The sequence below is a fragment of the Triturus cristatus genome, chromosome 4_1, assembly GCF_964204655.1.
Source record: "Triturus cristatus chromosome 4_1, aTriCri1.1, whole genome shotgun sequence".
NCBI lineage: Eukaryota > Metazoa > Chordata > Amphibia > Caudata > Salamandridae > Triturus > Triturus cristatus.
This window is the reverse complement of record NC_140585.1, coordinates 923,725,409-923,750,776: the sequence shown is the minus strand read 5'-3', so window position 1 is coordinate 923,750,776 and position 25,368 is coordinate 923,725,409. Positions and strand designations below refer to the sequence as shown.

Sequence of the window (25,368 nt, the reverse complement as noted above, 5' to 3'; positions counted from 1 at the left end):
GAGAAGTGATGGTGGACAGACACAATGCAACTCTTTAGACAGACAATGCAGCTTCATTTGAAATCAAAGACGATACACAGATAAAGTGCATGTTCTATTGATGCGTGGGCCAGTTCAAATGACTACGGCCATTCTTAAGGGATCTAATTCAACACCGACTGCCCAGAAGCACCATTTACCTTTTAATGAAGGTACAGCAAATAAGGTGGCAGTAGCCCCAACGAGAGGCACACAGCAGCTGTACTTGATTGTTCAGGCCGCCAATCCTTCCTTGCTAAAAATATTTCTATAGATTTTTACATATTAATCCGCGGATTTAAACTATGTCCAATTACGTTTCTGCTAACGTCACTATTACTCCTCAATAATTTAAGATGAAAATCTCCAAGTGATCCCTAATGCTACCCTCACCGCCCCTAAGAGCAACACCACAACATTTCTTAATCTCGCTAATAGCCACTGAAAGTTAATACCACAGCAGGCCTATATTAACCCTTGCATTAGCACAGTTAAAACCTTCAGCCTACATACAAGTGCATTGCCTCGACTAAATGTACATTCCTTCCACAATCCCTCGACCGCAACTACAATCACATTTCATTTTTAAGACCCTTCCATTACCTTCATGTGATGTACTGCTTTTTGTATGGCGTTTTATTACATCGCCCAAAGCTGACTCGCTGTGACCTAAAAATGTTCATGATGGAGACATGATCACAGTAAGACAATTGTCATAGTGGAGACATGATCTGGCTTGCCAGTGTTGTGCATGATTCCAAAGACAGCACTGCCAGCCAACCAATGTGGTCTCATGCCCGGTACACAGATACCCGGTGTGCCTTTAGTTCTGTCCTCAATACTCGTCTAATTTCTACCTCCCGCCCTTACTAAGGTGGGAACAGGGCTAATCTCACCGTCTCTGGAGTCCGCCTGATTTGTGCAGGGTGGCTCCCGAATTTCGCAGGAGCGCTCCCGATTCTAGCAGGCGCGTGCCCGCCTCTGTTCCACGGCGTCTCGGCAGCTACGCAACAAGCATCAGCGAGAGGGCTTACTGCGCCTGCGAGCGGGAGGGAGTGCGTCTCCCACACTGCGTCTGCGTCATACGGTGGCTCACACAATGCGCGTGCGGACAAGAACTGCAACCGCCATGTCCCGTCCACGATCTCAATGGGGGGGACATCAGCTATGCGCATGATTTCTGTCGGATCGCCTTCCGCGCGCGCAGGCGCCTGTTCCGGGATCGTCACCCCTGGGCGCCCCGACGCCGCCTCCGGAGTGGGTCCTCGGGCTCGGACGGTTCCGCCCGCTCCACAAGGCACCGCCCCCATGATGCATCCTGGAGGGAGGGGCAGAGGGAGGGGGAGACCGTGGGTCGCGCCCCCCCATGCAAAGCTCAGCAGAAGGATTCATGACGTCACAGCAGAGTAAAACTTATCCTTTCTTCCAGATGAGGCAGTATGATCTCGCGAGGGGCAGCTTTGAGTGCTTCAGTCAGACACTAAATCTAATTCTGTCCATATGCGCGCGTATTAATATAATTTAGAGTGTCTGAAAATAGGTGGCGTCGCACAGAAAACCGACATTTCAACCGTAAATCCAACTGGCTGCTCTGTAATAGGGAGAATTTTTATTCCGGCATCATTCAGGGGTAAGATTTAGACATATTCTGTCAATACCAGTGTAGTTCGCACTCCAAATCTGTTTCTGCAACAGCTCTCACGTGGGTGCGTGAGCGTCCTCTTTCTATGTCACATGGAGGTCGCGATATTTGCATAATAAATTCATCACAGAAAGCACTGAGTTTTCATGTTGGTTGTGGCTCGTACATGAATGAGTTGAGACCGAATCAGCCCTGCGACAGGTGAGAAAGGAATTTTGCAATAGTGACGCCAAAGGGAAGGAAGTGGGTCTCTTTCTTGCATATTACAGCAGTTCCGGCCACTTTGTGGTCAGCATAAAATATAACAATAAAAATATAATGTAAAGATACATACATTGTATAGAATAGCTGGTGGCTTAGTGCAGCAAAATTGGTGATATTGCAATATACGTTGGCACAGATAGAGTGGATAGTTTGAGGGTAGGGGTGGGGGCAAGGGACCCTGATTGCTCAGTCGTCATCATCCTGGCTCTCCAGGAACCAGGTTGCCTCAGTGGGTGGGGGGTTGGGGACCCGTTGGGGGCAGGGTAGGGTGGGGTTGGCACTAAGGTGGATGATTCGAATGTTTTTTTCTTATTCAACATGGTTTCTGGTATTGGCTTTTGCTATTGGTTGAATCTGCCTACTTTAAATGAGTAAACTACGTATAGCAACAATCCATGTTTGTGGCCTTAATGATATTAAGAAACGACGCAATACTGCGATTGCTCTTCGGCTTCTTAAAGCCGACATCCTGTGTTTGCAGGAAACCCATATTGAAAGAACCCAGATCCACCTGTTAGACTCGCTCGGGTATACAGTAGTAGGGGCCACAATTCAAGAGGCTAGGACGCGGGGGTGGCAGTACTATCTGCAAAAAGCTCAATCCAGTTTATACGAACACTAGCTGATCAATATAAGAGATGGGTTATCACTGAATGTCGCAGAGAAAATGGGGATTCACTTATGATATTCACGTTATATGGCAGATGATCCAGCAATTTTTGACGTTATGAATAATGAACTGGATAAATGGCCGCTACCTTTAATCATCTGCGGTGATTTTAATATGAATTTACCCGCTAATAAGAATATAGCTTTAGACAAAAATTGGGTTTATTGTGGCCGGAAACCAAAGGTGATCAAAGCCCTGAGCACTTTATGTTGCGAACAGACACTTACTGATATTTGGCACTCACAGTATCCAACCGATCCCGGCCAAACCTTTTATTCTTTTCCACACAACAAAATGGTGAGATTAGATTTTATGTTTGTATCCCACTCAATTCTTCATTTATGTTCAATAGAAAGCACCCCACGCATAGTCTCGGACCATAATCCTTTAGTTGTGGAAATAAAAGGGGTAACCGGGGTCACTAGAGAAATGGTCAACTGGACCTTCGATCGATCCCTACTATTAAATGATGAATATTGTAATCATATGAGGCTTTGGATCCCACAGTTTATGGAGGACAATTTAGATAGCACAGGTTTTGCAATGGTCTGGGATGCGTTAAAAGCAGCAATAAGAGGAGAATCAATGAGCTTCTCATCTTTCTTAAATAGGAAAAAGCGCCAACTTCTGGATAATTTACAAACCCGATTAGGTGCCGCAGAGGGAAGTTTAATCACTGTTCTTAGGGATGGTAAAGGTGGATGCACTTGCAAGAATATTGTCTGCAAAATCATCTGTAATGGAGCAAACTGCCAAAAAAGCGGCTGATAGATTAGCAATTTGGAGGAAGGAGGCATATGAATGCAGCAAGCAGGTTGGGCATCACCTCGCGATTAGAGCAAGGCAAAAAACCAAAAGGAACATTATCACAGCAATAAAAGATCCCACCCAAGTAATAATCTCAGATCCGGAGGGTATTGGCAAAGTGTTTCTCACCCATTATCAAGCTCTATATTATGAAACTAACACAACACATGTAAATTACGTTAGCATCTATCTTAATTGGATTCCAGCGGTGCAGTTAGCTCAAGACGACAGGTCAAACTTGAGGAGCCCCCTCAATGGTAAACGCCCTACTTTGTATTAACAGCCTTCCCAATGGTAAAGCCACTGGGCTAGATAATATTCCAGCGGAATTTTATAAGAAATTCTCTACTGAACTAAAAGAAGCTATGCTTCTTTTACTCGTACATGTGTTTAAGGGAGAGAGACCACCTGAATCTTGGTTGCAAGCCAAAATTATTATTTTTTTGAAAAAGCACAAATCTGCTTTTGAACCTGCCTCTTATCATCCAATAACGTTGATAAACGTGGACAGCAAAATCTATTCTAAAATATTAGCGGTCCGATTAGCTGGGGTAATACATAAAGTAATATCACCTTGGCAACATGGATTTATCCCTGGATGTGGTACCATTGATCACATTAGGAGAGTTATCTCATTGCTTGACGCCGCCCATATCTCCAAAGATCCAATGGCACTTGTGTTACTCGATGCCGAGAAGGCATTTGGCAGGATTTCCTGGCTTTTTTTATGGGAGACCCTGTCAAGAGTCGTGATAGGCCAGGGATTTATACAGGCATTCAAGATGCTGTATTTTCAGCAAACTGCGAAATTATTCTTAAATGGCACACTAACTGATACGTTTAAAATATCTAGAGGAACACGCCAAGGATGCCCCAGCTCACCACTTTTGTTTGCGTTACATATAGATCCTTTTTACGACTTTTGGAAATTAATCAAAAGATCAGCTCTATTATCTCTCATGGCTGGGAAACAAAAGTTTTGGCCTATGCCGATGACATTGCCTTGGTAACCGCAAATCCCGGCATATCTATGGCCGAGGTTGAAATACAGGCCGAAAGATTCGGTCGTTTATCTGGATATTCCCTTAATAGATCTAAAACGCAGATTATTTGCAAGAATGTTAGTATGGGCAATGACATTCGACAGGTCGAAAAGGCTATGTATCTTTGAGTGGATATTATGACCAGTGTTGAAGGGATTGTGGATTGTAATATTGACCCCTTGATTAATAGAACTAAATCTGAATTAACTCGATTACATAATTTGCTTCTTTCAATAATAGACAGGTGCAATTTAATCAAAATGCTTTTTTTCCCTAAGTTTTTGTATTTTATAAGAACTATCCCGCTGGAATTTAGTGCTATTTGCTTGAAAAAGATTGAAGATCTGTTTTCTCGATTCATATGGGCTTATGAAAAACCTCGGAGAGCTTATACGTTTCTTTCCCTACCCAGGGATAGAGGCAGCCTGGCTCTTCCCAATATTAAACTTTATTATTGGGCAACTATGCTTTTGTATAATCTCACCCTTTTTTCTGATAAGTCAACTGATAGTCCACTGGGAAGTATACCTACCCCAATAGAACTTGTAATGGGCAGAGATGCATGGGGATGGATCTGGAGATTTTTGAACGATTCTCATTATAAGAAGGTTCGCTTTAAGACGCTGATAGCTGTTTTTAAAACTATGAAAACGGTTCGCAAAATGTTGGGCTGTCTGACCTACTACACTCCAATTTACAATAATCCTAACTTGTCAGAAATTTTTAAAGATTTAACAATTTAAAAGATGGCACAATAAAGGTTTGATGAAACTTGGGGATTTTTGTTCTCTATCCAAGATAGTTTCATTTGGAATTCTTAAAGAAAGATATGATTAGGATTGGAGAGGTTTTTATAAGTATCTCTAAGTTCGCGATCATTTACGGAAAAAATGTGGCGGCCCGTCTGGCTTTATTAGTAACTCTTATAGACAATCTGAGAAAGAAATATTTAACTATTGGTTTTGTGTATGATTCTCTCAATTCACTAATGTCAGATGATTTGGTAATACGGGCTAGGAAGTGGGAAGAGGAAATGGATATCTACGTAGACTTTTTTCTTCATTCAACCGAGCTTGCACAAAGCTTGTTAATTCCGGCGCGGCTTCAAGCCCAGTAATATAAATCTTGCTTCTCTCTTTATTATACACCTAAGAAGATTGCGAAATGGGGGACAGGTAGAGGGACTTTTTGCCCCCGATGCTCTTTGCACCAGGCAGATCTCAATCATAGGTTTGCCTCCTATGACACATTAAGTAACCTGAAATCAGAGATCGCAAAATTTATAAAAGAAGTGTTAGGGAGAGATATTAATCTCTCTTCTTCCTTGATCTGCCTTGGTGTGGATGAAGAAATTTGAGGGAAACCGGAAGAGCAACTTGTTTTCATAGGTATGGCGATATACCGGCTTTGCCTGACCTCCTCCTGGCTGGATCCATTTCCACCAGGATATCATCAATGGTTAACACGAATAGTGTCAAACTATAACTTTGAAAAAGCCATTGACGAAAAAAGAGGGTCCCGCTCCCGCTCGAAAGGCTTAAAGATCTGGGAACCTTTGACCAGATGGCTTGAGAGATAATTATTCGGCTTGGTATTTTCCCGATGTGAATCACATTTAAAAAAAAAATTGTGTCCAACCCTGGGGTGGGTGGGGGGGGTGAGGTGGGGTAAAAATTTTAAAAAGTCTGCATTAGATAATGTATGACGAAATGCTGCTGATTTAATATGATTTAATATATATTTTTTTCTTTCCATGTAAATTGAAATGTTGGAAATTTGCAGCGCTATATTGTAATCGTGCATTAATAAAAAAAAACAAGAATCGCTGGTGGCAGATCTTTTGGTAGTATTGAATGTATTATTATTGCATCGTCATTGCTTTGGACCCCAAAATAGCTTTCCCATTTGGGTTCACCAGCGTCCGTTATTTTCTCTTTGAAATGGACTGACAGACTGAATACACAAAGTAGCACCCTTGAAGTGGTGTGCACAATATTCCACTCTGTAATAGGGGTTATAGAATCCACAGCATGTTGTGTACTGGCCAAGATGCTAATAGTTAGCAATTTATGGCATCTATGACAAGCGGTACGTGCTGAAATGGATCTGTCTGTGAACAAGCTTATCCTAATATCCTAAAATCCAACTCGCGGTTCCACTTCGGGGCGCACAGTGGTTAAAACTTGGAGCAGTGCAGTCTCGATACAGACTTTAGTGCTCCCTGACTGAAGCCGCCACAGGGTGACAGACAAGGGTTGTTGTTTCAAAGCTTTATATGAAGAATTAATTGGCAGTTTATATAGAACATGCCATCAGAAAATTCTGCATCAAAGCAAACAAATCATAAGTATGGAGCACTCAGTACAGTTCTAACTGAAATCCTTGCATAGGTTTGTCTTCTAAGGCTGTAGAAAAGGGTCTTCTGTGCATAGAAATCTACACATCTCTTTATAGGACTTAACCCATTCATACATTATGCGAGTACATGGTTCTCAGGATATGCATCAATAGAGAACGAGTAAAATGAAACATTTTTTACTACAGAATACATTTGAATTTTCTTTCATGGTAGTAATACATTTAGTTTGCCGGCATTCCCACAGTTATCTTGAGTATTCAAAATGTTGCATTGTATAACGAGCCTGGGATAGTTGAAATGTCCTTGGCCAAGTACAGTGAAAGAAAGTCTCTGGGAACATTCTCTGTTTATTAATGTGAGTCTTGCATTACTTTATTTAGAACAAGAAGAACAGCAGTAGCCACCACGTGATGTACTGTGGCGTCTTTGCAAGATGGAGGAAAGTGTAAGCACAGTCTAGGTAAGCTTTTCATATGCAGAAAGAAAACCTTCCTGTGATGATTTCTAAATCTCAATTTAATTCTTTATTACAGAAAATCATTAATTAACTTCAAGTTCTTCTTGTAGGATTCTTCCACGCCCTTCAAGGTGTTGTAAAGTTCACTTTGCATTTCTTCAACCTTCATATCAAGGCTCTTTCCTTTTCTTCCTCTTGTAGGTGACATCTTATACTCACAATCCATACCGTTTTGTGATGAAATTCCTCTGCAAAACTTCAAGGAATTAAACACACAGGAAATGCAAATGAATACAAGCAAAAGAGGAGTTCGAAGCAATTTTAAAATTCCTTCACCTACGCAACCAAGTCATTACCCTATCTTAGCAAATCTCTTTGCAGTGAATCAGTTGATTTGTGCATGTTTCTACTGTTAGTAATATAGCTGTCAAGCTTCTTATCTACGCACGGTATATAGGTGCAGCATTCCCAAGCATGAATGACCTTGTAAACTTCTTCCTTCCTTCGCAAGGAGTAAATCCAGGGCAAGGCAATTTTGCATAACCATAGCTCCCATTGCAAGCAGTTCTTTATTTATCACAGTAAAAGCATCTGCAGTTTTAGTGGCAAGACGATCAACTAGAGTAGACCGCTTTCTAATCTTTGCATTCTAATCTTTGCATCTTTCAAGCCACTCGTATAGATGGTATAACTGCTCCAAAGATATCACTGAGGATCTGTTGAAAGTTATGTTTACCCCTCCTTACGTATTGCTCAAGAGGAAAGTCTAACTCGTTAGCATGATAAATCCGGGTAAAACTAATGCTGCAGAATAGCTACCTGTCAGGTTGTGTAGTACCTGGAAATAAGCTGACTTTCCACATACATACTTAGATCCTTTTAAGGATTCGCCTGCACAGCACTTGTGCTTTGCTTGTGAAATCTGTTGTTTTTAATATAACTCTTAAAAGGGGCTTACATCCTACCCACTCTCTTTTCATTGGTTCCTGTGCTTGCCAACCTACTTTTCCACCATTTCTATTGGCTGTAGCATATTTTCCTGCATTCACCAATGCTTGTTTCTCATCTGCTTCTCATAGCTGAAATACTGTTAACATCCACTTTGGTGGAACTCATTTTTCATAAAGTTTTGCCTCTTTCTGCTATTGTGTCTTGCAGCAGATTTATATAGCGCAACTTATCACCTCGGGAGATTAAGTGATTTGTCCAGAATCAAAGGATGTTGCGACGCCCAGACTCTAATTGGTATCCCCAGCTCTCAAGTCAGCAGCTCTGGCCACTTCCTCTCCACTCCTGTGATACTTGTCAGGGACCTCTTTCCCTCGTTCCGGACGGTGATTGATAAAAACAGCTTGTTATTCATCACATAGGCAAAACTGATGCATTACCAATGCTTGTTATACTTGCATCTAGGTTTGAAAAGGTTTTTCCCTTAACTAAATAGTTGTGCTCGTATTTTCTCCATCTTAATTTCTCAACTGGCTCATATCCCTCTGGGTGTCGTATGAGGCATAAAAGAGCCCTTTTCGGTGACATTGGAGCATAATCTAGGGGGTAGTTTCTTTAGAGTTTCTTCTTCCTTCCCAGTGATGTGTTCTGCCTGGTTTTTCTTTCTCCCCTTTCTTCACCTATCCATATCCTCCTTTATTTCATCTATAAATAAACTCTCATCTTGGTTAACTTTGCAGGTTACATAATTCATGCTTAGGTTAGTAATACTAACTTTAGTCATGGGGTTATAGCATTTCATCATAATCTCATACGCATTCCTTGATTTAAACCTTTTTGTAAGAGCGAGAAACATGTTTAGTAGCCCACAAACACAGATTTTCCCCACTGACAATTAGCATATCTTCTAATGGATCATCAAAGTCAGAATAAAACAGTTTGACAGAATCCTGATGGAAAAGATTTAGGAAAACGGAACAAGAGAATGAGTTGTACAAAGGTAAGTGATAGTATGTTGTTCCTTCCGGCTTCAGAAGCTTGAAGATAAGAGCAGACAAAGCAATCTGCCACTTTCATGACTCACATATTCAGCTAACAATTGAATATATACATTTTAACTATACACAATCTCATGCTGGGAAGTGTGTGACACCTTACTCCTAGGTGGAGAAGGTCTAACCACATGTTCAAGAGTAAAGTTAATTATGAGGGACATCCCCTCCCAACCAATAAAGATCCAACAGCCATACAAACGTGGAAACAGAAATGGCAACTGCCAGGCATATAAGCAGATATTTGCAGCGTTGCTGCACCGTGTTAACTTAATCAGATCAAGGAAATTGCAGATACAAAGTGTAAGAAATTGGGTTGTTGGTTGACTGGGGTGTGAGCCCTGGCCAAGCAACAACCACAATCCTTGTCAGGGTTAGGCACAACCAAACCCCAACTTAACCCGTGCTCACCCCCTTGGTAGCTTGCACAGAGCAGTTAGGCCTAACTCAGAGGCAGTGTGTAAAGTGCTTGTGCAAGAATTCAAACATTAAAACAGTGATACCACAAAAGGAGCCCACAACAGGTTTAGAAAAATAGAAAAGTTTTTAATAAATAAAACAGGACCAAAACAACACACATTCAATTCGTAGAACAAGAGATATTGAATTTTAAAGTTTATAGTGAAAATAGTGCCAAAAAGCACAAAGCGCTATAGCGCTATAGGGGATATCTGGTTGCGACAGACTGGGACAAAGTCACAAATTCAGGCTGACCGCGATGGGGCGTGGGCCGGCTACAAGGACCTAGTGAGGCCATCTGGACAGAGTACGTTGAATCCTGGTTGCGTGGATCATCGTTGAAGATGTGCCATGCACACGAAGCAATGCGTCAGTCTGGAGTCCGGGGAGGCTGCGGTACAAGGTCCTGTTGTGTCTTCGTTGAGGATCCTGTTGACGGGGCTTGTGATGCGAAGTCTGGCTGTGGGGATGCGGCACGCAGCTGGTAATGCGTTTGTTCCGTGGAGCTGCGAGGCTGTGATGCGGAGTCCGGCGACATCATGCCGAAATGTACACCTCAAAAGGCGAGACCGGGCTTATGGAACTAGAAGAGTACTTGGAGGACATTGCCCTGGCCTGGTTATCTCTTGGCCAACGTGATTACTTGTGCCAGCCGATTGAAGCTACCGACATTAGAGAGGCAATACATTCCCTGCCAAACAAAAAAGCGCCGGGACCGGAAGGCCTCACAAGTGAATTTTATAAGGCATTTGCGGATGACCTGATCCCTTTCATGCTAGAAATGTACATGTAAGCCTATGAAACGGGGATGCTTCCCCCGACCCTAAGGGAAGCTCTAATTATAACTCTGCTAAAAAAAGATAAGGAGCCCTCGTGTTACCAGTCGTACCATCCCTTGTCCCTAATTAACATAGACGCAAAGATCCTAGCGAAAAGTTTGTATACTAGGCTCTAGCCATTGATGCCGAACCTGGTCCTTCCAGACCAATCTGGCTTCATACCAGAAAGATCTAAGTCACATAATTTACGTACCATATTCGCGATGCTTCAAGTACTCGACCCTGACTTACAGGCGGTGGCAGTCATGTTAGATGCGGCCATAGCGTTTGATTCGATAGAATGGGGCTATATGTTTTGTATCCTTCACCGTGTGGGATTTCCAGCCAGTTACATTAGATGGTTGAGGTTGCTATACATGAACCCAACGGCACGTATACCAGTGGGAGGGTTCACGTCGGGTCCCATTCGGATTGGTAGGGGCACCCGCCTAGGGTGTCTCCTATCACTGCTCCTTTTCGCCCTGATGCTGGAGCCGTTGGCCTGCATTATAAGACGAAGACATAAGGAAATGGCATTGAGATTCGTGCACAGACCAGTGAACCTCTCTTTGTATGCCGATGATCTGCTGCTCTTCGTCCGGGAACCCCAAGTATACCTAGCGCCTAGAATGCGACAATACATCAGGTTTGGATATTTCTCGGGACTTAATATAAACTGAGGTAAGTCCCTGTTGGTCCCACTGACTCAAAGCACCCAGCGTTACCCAATAGAATTCCCCTTTGTGTGGTCTGCTGACCCGATCAAGTACTTGGGAGTGTGGCTGCACCGAGATCCAGACACAGTCATACGTGAGCACTACGGGGTGGGATGCGACAAACTAGAGCAGCAAGTTGACCGTTGGTCAACGATGCCGCTGTCACTGGTGGACCGCATAGCCCCGCTTTCTGTACCTTTTCAGCAATATACCACTAAAACTGACGCAGCGTTTCTTTAAAACGGTACGCTTGCTGCTGGTACGACTCATATGGGGAGGGAAGCAAGCCCGGGTGAGCCTGGACGTCTTAACACTGGACTATGACAAGGGTGGCTTCGGCGTGCCCAATGTGTACTTGTACTATCTGTGAGCCCAAGCGCAGTATGTGTATTACTGGCTTAGTCACCACGAGTTCATACCACGCATTGCGGTGGAGAACAGAGATGCTCACCCAGTTACAATCAGAAGTAACGCACACACGCAGAAGCACCCCTAGACAAGAAATCAACACAATAGACACCATGGTAGCAGCATGCCAAGCTATAGGCCGACTATCTGCAAAACTCCCATTGTACGCCCCATCGCTCCCGCTAGCACACCATGCAGCGCTGTTGGTTACGCAGGAAACAGGCGCTATGCATACACTGGCATGGGCAGAGATAGATACAATGCATGACCTTTTCCCTAATGGCACTTTCCTCACGGACAAGGAGATGGGGTATGTTCATACCAGCACCCTGCTTTTCAAATTCACTTTCCACAGACGCAAGAAGGCAATCCGGGCACATTACCCCACATTTCCGGAGGAGCCACAGACACTCCAAACGCTCCAACTACTTGTAGTCAGTCCAACACGGCGAAAGCTCATAACAAAATTGTACAGGGCAGCCAGGGACGAACAAGTAGCGAAAGACCATACAAGTCTGGACAGATGGAACACCAAGCTCAATCCTCAGTTTACACAAAAGGAGTGGGAAAGCGACTGTAAACTCACTAGGGAGTGCACCTCAAATGGTAATTTGCAAATAATTCATTTCAAATATTTACACCAGGCATATCGCACGCCATCTAAACTGTTTAGATGCGGCCTCCGTGACAGCGATGCATGCAAGCGATGTGGAGTGCCCAGTGCAGATTTCCGGCACCTGGCCTGGGAGTGTGGCCGGGTGGCTGAGTTCTGGTAGGGGTACTGGTCAGAATCAAGGCAATGACTACTGTCACATTACCACACACCCCACAGGCCTGCCTGCTATCTTTCACACCACAACTGAAGGGTGCCACTGGTAGATTTATCAGGGTTGCCCTGCTGATGGCAAAGAGGAGAGTGGCAATGACATGGGAGGGCTCACTCGCACCTAGTCCGGATCACTGGATTAGGGATTTGGTATATTGTAGGGACAATCTTTCACTTTATGCTGAGAAGCTACCAGCAACATCGAGAACGAAAGACATTTGGGAGCCGCTACTGCTCTACCTGCAGAATAAAGATCAAGCAGCCACTACCGCCTCACTGGACGGTTGAATTTGCCTGTGCATGACGTACTCCTTTATGTATACAAGGTCTTCCTGAATGTATTCACAACCAGCCACAGTAATGCATTGGTCGATCACTTGGGGGGGGGGGGGGGGGGGGGGGGGATTTGTTTGTGTTCCTCTGTTTCGATGTGCTATGACACACACTGCTTTCCACCTGTAAGCTGTATGAAAATTTAATAAAAAGTATTTATCCTCCTACTGGTAAATAAACATGTATTTGTCAAAAAAATAAAAAAGTCAAGGCATCCTCCATTTTCTGAGTTTTGCACAGGTTTGCCACAGTTATACTGTTTGGTCTGAGCAAATGAATGCACTTTTTCCCGTCTACGTTTCTCCTGTTGCCTGTAACAATAGGATAGAGAGAGAGTTCTGACAATTATGATTCTTCTCGCCAATCGGTGGTAACATGCTAGTGTAAAAATGAAAAAGACTTAGGTGCCCAACCGAATGATTGACATACAACTAAACATTTTATAACGAGGACTGTGGTGAGGGCTACAGTTCCCCTCAAGGATACAAACACACGTTCTTCATTATAGGGGACTCTTGATTAATTCTGGTAATTAGCCATCAAACCTTTTACACAATAGTAATCTTATGTAGGTAAGTGCACATAGATATCAGTGCCTCCACCCAGTTATTTGAAACGGCAGAAATTAATGGGAAACCTCGAAATGTTGAAATTGCATTCAACTCTCTTACAATATTTTCAAATTTGGCTTTGTGCACCTTAACTTTATAGTTGATTTATATATTTGGGAGTTTTGTGAAGCACTGTGTGTAGTCTTGCAGTTAAGTCTTGATATGAATGAAATGAAGAACAAAAACGTGAATGATAAATAAGGTTTTATTGTTCCTTTCCCCTTCTTGTAATCATATGAATAATTATGTTCATAGATAACCATTTATTATTATTTATTCTAAAGAAAGTGACTGCTAAGTTCTTCTTCCAAAAATAATACACTGTCATACTTTTACTAAATAATATGGATCAGTAATATAACACAGTGAGTGCACATCAGGTGCCCTGTGAATTAAAACTAAAAAGAAATTCAAGTTCACTTTAATGTTGAAATCGACCTGGTACAATGCTATTTGGATTTTGCTGGCCAAACGTATCTTTTGAGTTTACCTGCAAACATGTTATTCGAGTTTCTTCAATTAATAAGCCTATATGATAGTTCCTAGCCCTGTACTGTATTCTTTACATAAACAGAGCAATACTTTTATAATGACCCTTGTGTCATGAGCAGTTACTGTAAGTAGCTGAAGCCTTATCACGTTCTTTCTAAAGTATTACTAAATCTAGATATTGCAGAAACTGTGTAAATAAAATGGCTGGGTCTGTAAGATGACTGCAAAAACCGTAAGCAAAAGTGACCAAACTTAACAAAGGAATTCACTTCATGGGAAACGCCCCTTTGTTAGAAGTTCATAGTTGTTTCGTATTATGTCTCCCCAAGAGATTCACAAAAATAGGTTTGTGATGTTTCATCACTGACCACACCTCATTCACCAGAGAAAAGTCTAGTGGTGAATGGGCACCTCTTTCATACAAGGAGTGCTTTTAAGGAGTGTGGGTAAATGTGGAATCAGGATCTAGAATGTCTAACAATCCATATACCCTAACCCAAAGACTTCCTTTTAATGGAGGTAGCTCTAATGGATGATTTAAACCTGTGGCAATGCATGCTACTATCTTTTATCCCTACGTCTGAATGAGTCAACATGTTTCAGCATGTATAATAACCCATAGAGAGTTGGGGAGCCCCAGGCCTTCTTCAGGGCTCAGATCCTTATTTTCCTAACTCCTCTAATACAAACATATAAATACATTCATTAACAGACACAATATACCTGAGTGTAGCCCTGTAGGACAGCCTTGACTGTAGTTACGAGGTTTATTGGTCCTGCGTGTATGCAACACATAACATAGATAGCAATTACTAAAAACACATGACTGGAGACATCAATGGAACAAATTCTAAAACAATATGAAGAAAAACAAGCATTTGCAATGCAATAGGTCTGCATTTTAGAGACTTTGACCTGATGGTATTGTAAATGACAATGCCTTTTATTTTTGCAGGTGTTTTTTTTAAACACATAAATGGCATTGCATCTTAAAGCATGCAGTTAGGGCACGTAGCACTTTATTACCTTGATCAATGATGTGGAGTTATGTAGATCTTGTGATTTAATTATCTGGAAAATGAAACTTGTTGATCCTGTAGACCTCATGATATACTGGGAAGGCACATAGCACTTTATCTCATTCTAATTGGTGGTACTTCCAATTTAAATTTTTTCATAACAAGTAGTGAGTTTTAATTGAATGAAATGATGTTTTTTGTAACTTGATTGAAAATCTTCTGAAAAGTGATTTGAATTGAAATGGCATTATCATTTACAATGCATATAGGTAAAAATCTTGTAATTGCGAGACCTATTGCGTTGCAAATGTTGTTCTATTCAGTGATGCACATATATTTCTATAAATAGTAAACTTACGAACTAGTCATTTTTCAATTTAAAAACCTATTTTTTGTGAATTGTTCCAGGTCACCTCTTTCATGACAACTTTAAACCACACTAAAAAATATCATCAGCTATAGAAATACTATCAAATAAACTGTCACAGATAAGCACAGGTTATACTGCGTTGCAGCAACACCACTACTTTAACAAGCATTTGCAATGCAATAAGTCTCGCCTTTACGAGTTTGAGCTAGTGACATTGCAAATAACAATGCTTTTTATTTTTGTTTTCTTTTTTCAAACATAAATAGAAGGCATTGTCATTTACAATGCCAATAGCTTAAACTCGCCTAACTGCGAGGCTGCATTGCAAATGCTTTTTTTGTGCTTCGCTGCTGAGGCAGTTTCCCTCAGAGTGCTAAAACATGTGTGACTATGACCTGCTCTTAAAGTGCTGTATACAGAGGTGTTGCGTTATAGATATTTTTTCAGATCCAATTAAAAACCCCATCATCTCGATTGAGTAGCCCTGCGTCTTGATATGCGAGGAGCAGTAACTCCAAACATTTGTTTTAGGTGCTCTGTTTGGGTTCTCACAAGACATACAGTGCACAATAAATGGACGCCAAGGGGCGGGGGTGTGACTTGGATGGCAGAGCCGATGGCTGCATGATCCTGTCGCTCTGACTAACTCGGAGATGGTACGCCAGAAACCCGGAGTTTCTGTGATCATCGACGGACCTGAACACCAGTATGCGGATCCTGACAAAGTGCTGCCCCTGAGGATACCATTGTTTTCAAGAGGAAAGCGCTGCCTTTGCTATAATCACAGCCGTAACATTCACCGATCGGGGAAATTCAAAAGAACAAAATGGCGGACGAGGTACATCCATATCGTCACTTTTGAGTGATCGTCAGCTCTAATGAGTCACCCAAGCTCCCATCCCACAGACCTGAAGTCCTCGAACTCTGTTGAGGTACAAAATCACCTTTGCAGCAGCAAAAACGACATTTCATGTTGCAGGAATATTTAACAGTGTGACCTGACCCTGAGATGGCGGCCGTTTGAGTGAGTTACGACGAGCGCCTCACCCTAGTGTGTAACGGCAAGCGCCTCATCCTTCGCCTAGGGGCCCGTGCTGCATTGTTTAAGTATCCAGACATTTACCAATAATATGGCGGCCGCTGGTGCATGGAGCGACTCATGCACAACTGTTTTTATCGTCATGGCGATTTCCTGCTGCGTGTGGCCTGACCCCAAAATGGCGCCCATGCTACTTCGTGACTTCAACCTGCTCTGCTTTGCTCCGGTGTCCTTTGCAATTTAATCGCACATAGGTCAGTCTCAAGCCTTTGGGAACAGTACTTAACCTTCAGATAACCAGCATTCTCTGAGGGTCTTTTTTGCCAAACGTTTTGGCTGTACAACGCTGGTTACCATATCTTTACTTCTGCATACCAGAACTGTAACCTCCTAGTTTGCATGTCATTGATGCCAGATTCTATAATGGAATGACCCCTTTGCTTTTGAGTCCCTGTACACAATGTGAAGGTTGATTAACCCCCGGTGCAATGTAGGCGGTGCAGACATCCACATCATTTCTTGCAGAAAGATCCTAAACCAACATCCAATGGGTCAGCCATCTGATGGAGTAAGTTTATATTAATAGTGAGAGACTTTCTGAGGGCAGTATAATAAACATTCTCTTCACTCAGAACCAGCCAAGTGCGCCTACAGTTGTTCACATTCTTTCTCTTACACCGATTGTTGGCTACTGTCACCAGGGCGACTACTAACAATATTAACAGCATAAGTCGTTCACACTAACCTACCAAGATTTTCACTATGGCTGAAAAGGAATCCAAGATCCAATAAAAACGAAATAAAGGTGACCCTTCGCCTATTAAGGCCAAAGCAGATATAAACAGTACGATGGAAATGATTCTTAAAAAGCTAGCCAACGTTCATGACCTAGCTAAATCTACCAAACAAAACACGGACGCTATGCAGCTAGAACTCACTGCCATGGGGGTGAACATGAATACAATCAATTCTAAAATAGACGCCGCTGAACAAAGAATTAGTGACGTCGAGGACTCTTCATTGCAGGCCAAAAAAAAACATAAAATCTCTAATAGACATTACTACCATCCTAAAAAAACATGCAGCCGATCTTGAAGACCGGAACAGAAGAGGCAACATAAGAATTCTTGGCATCCAGAGGGCTCAGAGGACTCGGCGGAGTCATGCATAGCCTTCATGGAGATCTGGATCCCTCCGATCACAGGTATAAAATTCCTCAAAAATGTGAAACTGGACCGAGCACACAGAATTCCAGCATACAATTCTTCATCAAGGCAAACAATTTGTGCTATCATCTGCAAACCGCTGAGATATCGACATACAGAGGCCATCCTCAATTTTGCCCGTAAAAATCGCCAGATCACTTGTAACGGTCAGAAAATAATCTTTACACAGGACTACGCTAAACCTACAGTGGGTACAAGAAAAGGCTTCCTCCTTCTAAGAGACAAACCAAGAGGTAAAAATATTCAGTTCTCTTTTGCTGGTCCTGCTAAATTTAGAATTGTAGCCAATGGTAGACATGGCTACTTTACGGATCCCAATGACTTGTCGAAATTTTTATAAAGTCCGGCTACTCAAGACATGGACCACAGTAACTCTTTCTCTAACAAAAGGAAGTCATGATATCCTTTTCCATTTCTTAGTTAAGCCTTTTACATGTGCCTCTCATGCATGCTCATATGATGTTGGGTGTTTCCTTTGCTTCTTGGTCTTAAAGCTTGCTTTTATTGGTATTTGCTTCCAGCTAGACGAAACATATCCTGTAGCAATCGTAGCTTAGTAACGAAATGTCTTGTGTTTATTATGCCGGCTAACGTGCGGTTTTCACTCTTCTATATCACCACAATAGGTACATAACCAACTAAGTTCAAATGTGGGCTAATAAGTTCAGTCTTTTTAGCACATGCCAGTTTCTCTAGCACAAAGCACTCCTACTGTTAGTATGACTTTTTTTTTTGTTTGTTCTAATATGGTTAAGTAACTAGGATTGTGTCTTTCCTAATGTGTATACGTTTCCAAGCATTATATAAGTAGGTACAGTTATGCTTTGTTTCTAGCGTATATTCATTTTCTGGTATTAATGTGCTAAGGAGTGACCTATAACACAGAGTTTGATAACATGATACACTCTGGAAAGTTCGAATTTGTTTTATAATAAGTTCTTCTGTAAGTTGGCAGTTTGACGTTCCTGCCGTCGCACCTCCGATATTCGAGGTATCGGGAGTTGGGTGGGGAGCGCAGGGGTGTGGGGGCGGAGGGCTTTAGGGGATCCCCAAGTTTTGCAGAACGGGTTTGGGATTTTTAGGACCTTACTTTGGGTATCCCCAGTTGTTTTCTGTCTTTTTCTTTTATCTTTTTCTTTATTCTTATTGTCACTTCTGCCTTGCTTTCCATTGAACTCATTATTGCATAATGTCCGCACTTGACAAGAATTACTACTCACTGTTTGTTTTACGTGTCCTAGTAGCGCTATTACAATATTTTTGCTTACGTATGCCATGACTCAAACCAAGACAAGTAATCTTGTAGACTATCTTAACGTCGTCTCCTTAAATGTTTAAAAGGCTTAACCACCCAATCAAACATCGGAAAATCTTTGATTATTTAGCTAAACACAACTGGATTTCACACGTTTCATGCTCTCCAGCGGACCATAAAAAGAAGGGAGTAATCACCCTAGTAGCAAGGAAAGCTAATGTATCCCTCAAATCGTTCTTACATGATAATGATGGTAGAGTACTAGTTACACATCTAAAAAAAGGGGAAGACTCTATACATGTTGTAAACATTTACGGTCCTAGTACAGACAAACCCAATTTTTGGGAAGACATTTAAAATACCATAGAAAACCTTCCTCAGGATAATCTCATCATAGTTGGCGGTGACTTTAACATCCCATTAGATCCTATAATTGACTGCCAGTCAAAATGTAAGTACCACGTTACAAGATCTCACAGTATAGTTCAAAAGATATGTACTAAGTTTAATCTCAAAGATTCTTGGCACCTTCAACACCTGGACTCTAGTGATTACACCTTTTACTCTGCCCCACATAATTCATACACTAGAATAGGCTACATTCTTATATCCGGGTCATTCACACATTTACTTGACCAAGCAGACATTTCACCCAAGTTAGTGTCCGATCACTCATGTATCGGTGTTAAATTGGCTGGCAGTCATAATAACCACTCGCCCAAAAGATGGCGCTTTAATAACGATTTCCTATCAGACCCGGAAGATAAAAAGAAAATTGAGGAGGCAATTATAGATTATCTCAAACTTCATGATCTTCCTGGAACAAACGTAAACACCCTTTGGGACGCTCTGAAGGCAACCATCAGGGGAGTTATTATTGAGATTAAAACAAAGATCAATAAAAAGCTTAATACTGAGCTAGTTAAGTTAGAAAATGAAATCAAACATTTGAAGACATCACATGCCAATTCGCAAGATAATATTAATACTCTTAGTCTTCTAACACAAAAGAAATATGAATACAATAAAATTCTGAGTAAAAGAGCAGGAGTATGGATAAACAAATGTAAGGCCCTTAATCTCTGCGAAGCGGGTAAATTGTTGGCTTGTTATCTTAAACACAAACAGAACCAAAGCACTATCTCGTCAATCAAAGATAAAAATCAAACGCTTACCAGGCAAAAAGATATTTTAAATACCTTTAAAACCTTCTATGAAGACTTATACCGGAGCGATCAAGAATTTAATTCAGTAGAGTGCACCCACTACCTGAATAAACTGAACTTACCTCACCTGAACGAAGCAGACAAACTGGCTTTAGGAAAACCAATTAACGAACTAGAAGTGCTCACCTCGATTAAATCCCCGAAGGGTAATAAGGCCCCTGGTCCTGACGGCTTCACTGCCACATTTTGTAAAACTTTTGCAGAACAACTGCAACCAACTATGTTAAAAGTATTCAATAATATAGCAATTAAAGGACAAACGACAGGCTCCATGACAGAGGCCAACATTATTGTTATACCTGAGGAGGGGAAGGATCCCTTATTACCAAAAAAATACAGACCAATTTCTCTCATAAATGTCGACAGCAAAATGTATGCAAAAATTTTAGCCACAATACTAAATGCAATTCTTCCACACTTGATAAGTAACTCACAAGTAGGCTTTCTTAAAAACTGTATGTCGAATGATAATACCCGATTATTATGCCATGTTCTTGAAAATGCTGCTCTCAAACAAGACCCTTCTAGAGCAATCACACTGGACACAGAAAAAGCGCTCAACAGAGTTAAAGTGTCATTCTTACGACACTATGTGCAGTCATTTAACTTGGGAGAATAGTATATAAATATGGTTGTAGCTCTTTACTTGATGCCTTCAGCACATATTGTAATTAACGGTACACTTTCGGAATCTTTCACTCTCCAACAAGGCACAAGACAAGGAAGCCTACTCTCACCATCTTTTTTTTTTTTTTTTTCACTAGCGTTCGTGCCCTTAATACATGACAACAAACAGAACACGGACCTAAAAGGAGTTGATTTTAATAATACTCAAGTTAAATTAGCTGCTTATGCGGACGATATATTAATAGTAACAGAAGACCCGGGCCCCTCAATTAAGGCTTTGATGCTAACATTAGGGAAAAACTCTAGTCATTCTGGTCATAAACTAAATAGGGGCAAATCAGCGGGTAAACCCTTGAATGTTTATTGCATCAGAGAGATTTTAGGCAATTCTGGCCTTGCGTGGCAACCCGGATATATTACATATTTGGGTATAGAATTTGGTAGTGATATAATTGACACATCACACCATAATGAAAGTATAACATTGGAAAAAATTAAAAAGACTGCTAGATACATGGTCTCCAATATTTATCACTTGGTGGGGAAGAACTGAAACAATAAAAATGATGATTACACCCCTAATTAACTATCTACTCATCTTTCTAACAGATGAGTTTCATCATAAACTTGATATTCAAATTTATAAGGCAAGAAAGCTAGAATTGGACTTCAAAACTAAGACTGGACAAATCTCTAGGTGGAGTCAATTTAGCAGATTTTAAGATATACCAAACAGCCTTTCTAGCTAAACAGGGCTTTTACTGGATCGTACCTCCAGGTGATTATATTCCAGTATGGCTGGAAGTCGAAAAATCTATTCTTGATAATCTTAATCCTCTTGCCCTGCTCACCTCTAACCAAATAAAGTTAATTAATTCACAATCTATTTTCAAAAATCCAAAAACGGCGTTACTAAAATTAGATCAGAAACTCGATTCAACCATAAAAAAATCTAAGTTGGAATCCATATGGAACAACCGTAATATTTTATAAAGGGGAAAACTTTATACTATGACTCCTGGATTACCAAAGGAATCTTCTTCCCCAATCGGCTAGAAAATTCCTCATATCCAATTACCTTTGGGGACCTTCAATCTAGATACAATTTAGACAATAAAGAATTTTATAACTTTCTGAAAGTTAGAGCAGCAATTTCAAAAGCCATACTTCACAACTCACCTCCATCTCTGCCACACTTTATAACAAAGATCAATAAGCTAGGCCATCAAATATCATTCATTTATAAACTCATTGCTTTTTGGGAACTACACTCCTCTAGCCCATTATCCGAATCTAAGTGGACTCAAATTTGGAGCTCTACCACCCGTAATAAAATATCTCCGGTCTTGTCTCAAACTAAATATGGCTTCTGGACTCCTGCTAGATTGCACTCAGAACATCTCCGCGATGACCCCATCTGTTGGAACTGTAAGGAGGAAGTAGGTGACTTAGCCCATCTTAAGTTACATTGCAAAGCTGTATCAATATTTTGGGATAATGTATTTGATTTTTTATCAAAACTATTTAATTGTAAGCTAAAAAGAGAATTTGCTACATTAACAACTGGCTTTATAAAGGCTGATACATTAAATTGTGAAGCTATTACATTATTGGACCTTGTATTTACATCAGCAATAAAAATTATCCTGAATAATTGGAAAAATACACATAAGACATCATATAAAGGTTGGATGAACTGGATTATTCACCTAAGGGGCACGGATAATATCGCTCTTCAAACTTCTCCCTGGAGAACACCTAACAGACATTTGTGGGATACACTAGACATATATTTCACCACACATAAACTACCATGAATGATATCCAGACTCTTTCTATAGGATATTCCCTTTCACATATCTTCTGAACCGTGCACGTGTACCAAAGATGCATAAATTACTGTTTGGACCCTCTGCTGCACTAGATCCAGAAAATGTGTAACTCAACATATTACCCAACATAAGCAGGAGTAGACCTCTTATTGTTCTGCATTGCCTTACTTTCTCTTTCTTTATTCTCTTATTTAGTTATTGTTAGGTTTCCTGTATCTCTTTGTTAATATTTTTGTATCTTCCTTATTTTCTGGACTACACGAAGATTAGTCATCAGTGTACAATAGCATGTATAAGCTGGTACTCTGTATTCCCGCCTTTTATAAATTGCTTGTGATAAGTTTCCTTGTTTTTTCATATTGCTGTATTTGCCATGTTCTGCCCAGCTAATGTATAATGTCAAATCTTATATTTCTGTACACTGTATAGAGTATTTTATTTTTCTGTTATAAGAAATATCTAATAAAAATTATTTGGAATCCGAAAAATAAAATTAAAAAAAATATGGACGATAAGAATTGTTTTCCATGATCTTTCTTTGAGTACCAGACGCAGAACGGTCATTAGAATAGAACTCTCGAGTAGTGATCTAAAGTTGTTCCAAGTCGGGAATAAATAGTTTGTCCAGTCAAGGTTGTATGCTTTATAGTTTATAGACTATAACTTTTATTGTAAATGCGAGACTGCAGGTCCCACGATGCAAATAAAAAAAAAATAGTGCTTACCGGCTTATGAAGGAGACCGTGTAACACCACAAGTAAAAGATCCAGTCCTCATGGGAGGTAACAAATGGCAACAGGGCGGTAACTAGGAGGGATTAACAAGCCTCATTATCAATCGGAAGCCAGCATTTACAAAGGACAATGACACCACCCAATGAAAAATATGGGAGCAGAGTAGGCGAGGCTTCCACAGCATACTTGACTACTGCATGCCTCACAGAGCAAACAGCGAATGCACGCTGCCGCTAGGCTCGACCTAAAAATGAACATGGAAAAAAGATTTTTATGGTCATAATGACTATTTGTAAGCATCATTTCACATGTGAATAGTGCACGCAGCAAACCACTGCAAAATTGTGAGATCAGTGCCAAACATGCATAGATCCATTCACATATCATAATGATGTCCTCCCTTAGCTTAAACGAATGGGGACCCCATGGAGAGATTCGCAGGGAAAATCAGTGTAGTCACACACTAAGAATTGTTTGAGGAATGCTCATAGAACGATTAACAACCGGAGGGTTCGACAAACATATGTACATGATCCAGAGGAAAAATACATTTGAAGAAGTAGGTGTCGGGGGCCCGCGGGAGTTGGGCTCATTTTCGCTTTTCTGGCTAGCAAATGCCACAGGCTTATCACATTTTCTGTGCATTATTGATTTTAAGTGGGTTTTGCATCCAACGACTGAGCCACAATAAATGAACCACTTCTAATAAAGCACACACGCAAATAAAGTAAGGCACTGTATGTCTCTTCTTGCCTCTCTTACCTTGCTTCTCCTCAGTTAGAAACCTGTGTCAAGACCTTGCAGATTTGTGTGTGCAAATACTTTCCATTGCATAGTGTAGCATTATTGATAGTCACCATGAGTTCGCAACACTCTCTATTGCGGCTTAAGAGCAGTGTGAGAGTTGCTATCACTCAAACCAATAATGCTCGATTTATCAGCGTATGAAACCATGGTAATGTCCCGCAGTAGTTCAAACCTGTTATTGCGCACAAATTTATAAAGCATGTGTTTAGTCATCAACTGAGCAACACCACTATTGCGTTCTTGCTACACTGCAGTATGTTTACAGTTTTACCACAAGAATCAGAAGTTGCTGCTGTATAAATAATAACTGCTGCTGCTAGACTTTGTGTAGAAGTTGGACGGGATGCTGAACAATGCAAACATCCACCCCCCAGTAACAGGGATCTGGGTTTAATCCATTGTTCTTTTACTCACCACACCACCCCAGTTTGGACCCAGCCATATGCAAATCAATCTTGACCCTGTTCCTCATGGGAACAGTCCAGCCCATACAGCCAAGCCAAGTCCTCCCTGGACCAGAAAAACGCATCCTGGGACCGATTTCGGGGAATCACCCCATATCAGCCAGGCTAGCTTGTATCCAGCGACGCACTGAGCATGGGACCCAGATCTGGGCAAGCCCTTCCCACTTACGGCAGCAAAAGGAACAACTGATGGACGGAATGCCGAACAATGCAAACATTCACCCTTAGTCACAAGGATCTGTGTTTAATCCTTTGTTCTTTTGCTCCCCACGCCACCACAGTTTGGACCCAGTTTAACAAAAGACAACGTGCCCAGATCTCACTACTGCTGCATGGTGCCAGTACTTGGCTTTTTAAATCAAAGCTTCCCAGACAGCACAGCTATCTGGTTTGCTAAAGACATCTTGGGGACATTCACAAAGCTTCCCCGAGAATGCATTCTGCCTGTTAATTACCATTAGCTTTGTGGTTTGTAACTCAGATTTTCTGGCTTTCTGTTTGCTGGCTTTATTTGTTTTAGGCTGTCCAGCGTGAGTTAATCCCTCCAAAGGAGCAAAGCCTTTTCACACTTCCTCTCCTTGTATTCTTCCACAAGGGCTCCTTTCTGTTAAGAGGCCTGTAAATCTTGTTCTTATCTTTTCACATTTGCTGTGCATTCAAAGACTGAGGTCAAACTTCTGGCTTTGTCTTCCGAGGGAGCTTGGTGTTTACTTTTCTTTCTCCGACTTCAAACTGAGCACATTTATGTGACCATCTTGCAGGATACTTGGGGTAGGAAATGTTTTTTTTCCTAACGCACAACAACACTTAAATGAAGTGTGCAAGTATTTAAGAAAATATCAGAAT

At 41.2% G+C, this 25,368-nt stretch overlaps 2 protein-coding genes across 4 annotated transcripts in view; one reads left to right on the top strand and one right to left on the bottom strand.

Moving 5' to 3' along the window:
* Positions 1-1,287, bottom strand: part of LOC146855828 (rab-like protein 2A) — a 183,800-nt gene extending 182,513 nt beyond the window's left edge. Inside the window, exon 1 of the mRNA XM_085653767.1 lies at positions 915-1,287. Coding sequence (XP_085509893.1) covers positions 915-1,193 — 279 coding nt within the window. The 5' untranslated portion in view covers positions 1,194-1,287. The remainder of the gene's footprint in view (positions 1-914) is intronic.
* Positions 1,234-25,368, top strand: part of NME6 (NME/NM23 nucleoside diphosphate kinase 6) — a 136,984-nt gene continuing 112,849 nt past the window's right edge. The window contains exons 1-2 of one of the 3 annotated variants that reach the window (XM_085653769.1): positions 1,234-1,648; positions 7,184-7,263. The gene's annotated coding sequence lies outside the window, so the exon portion shown is untranslated. Of the gene's footprint in view, positions 1,649-1,712; positions 1,862-7,183; positions 7,264-25,368 lie in introns of those variants that run through there. The other 2 variants (XM_085653768.1, XM_085653770.1) reach the window with 2 other exon arrangements.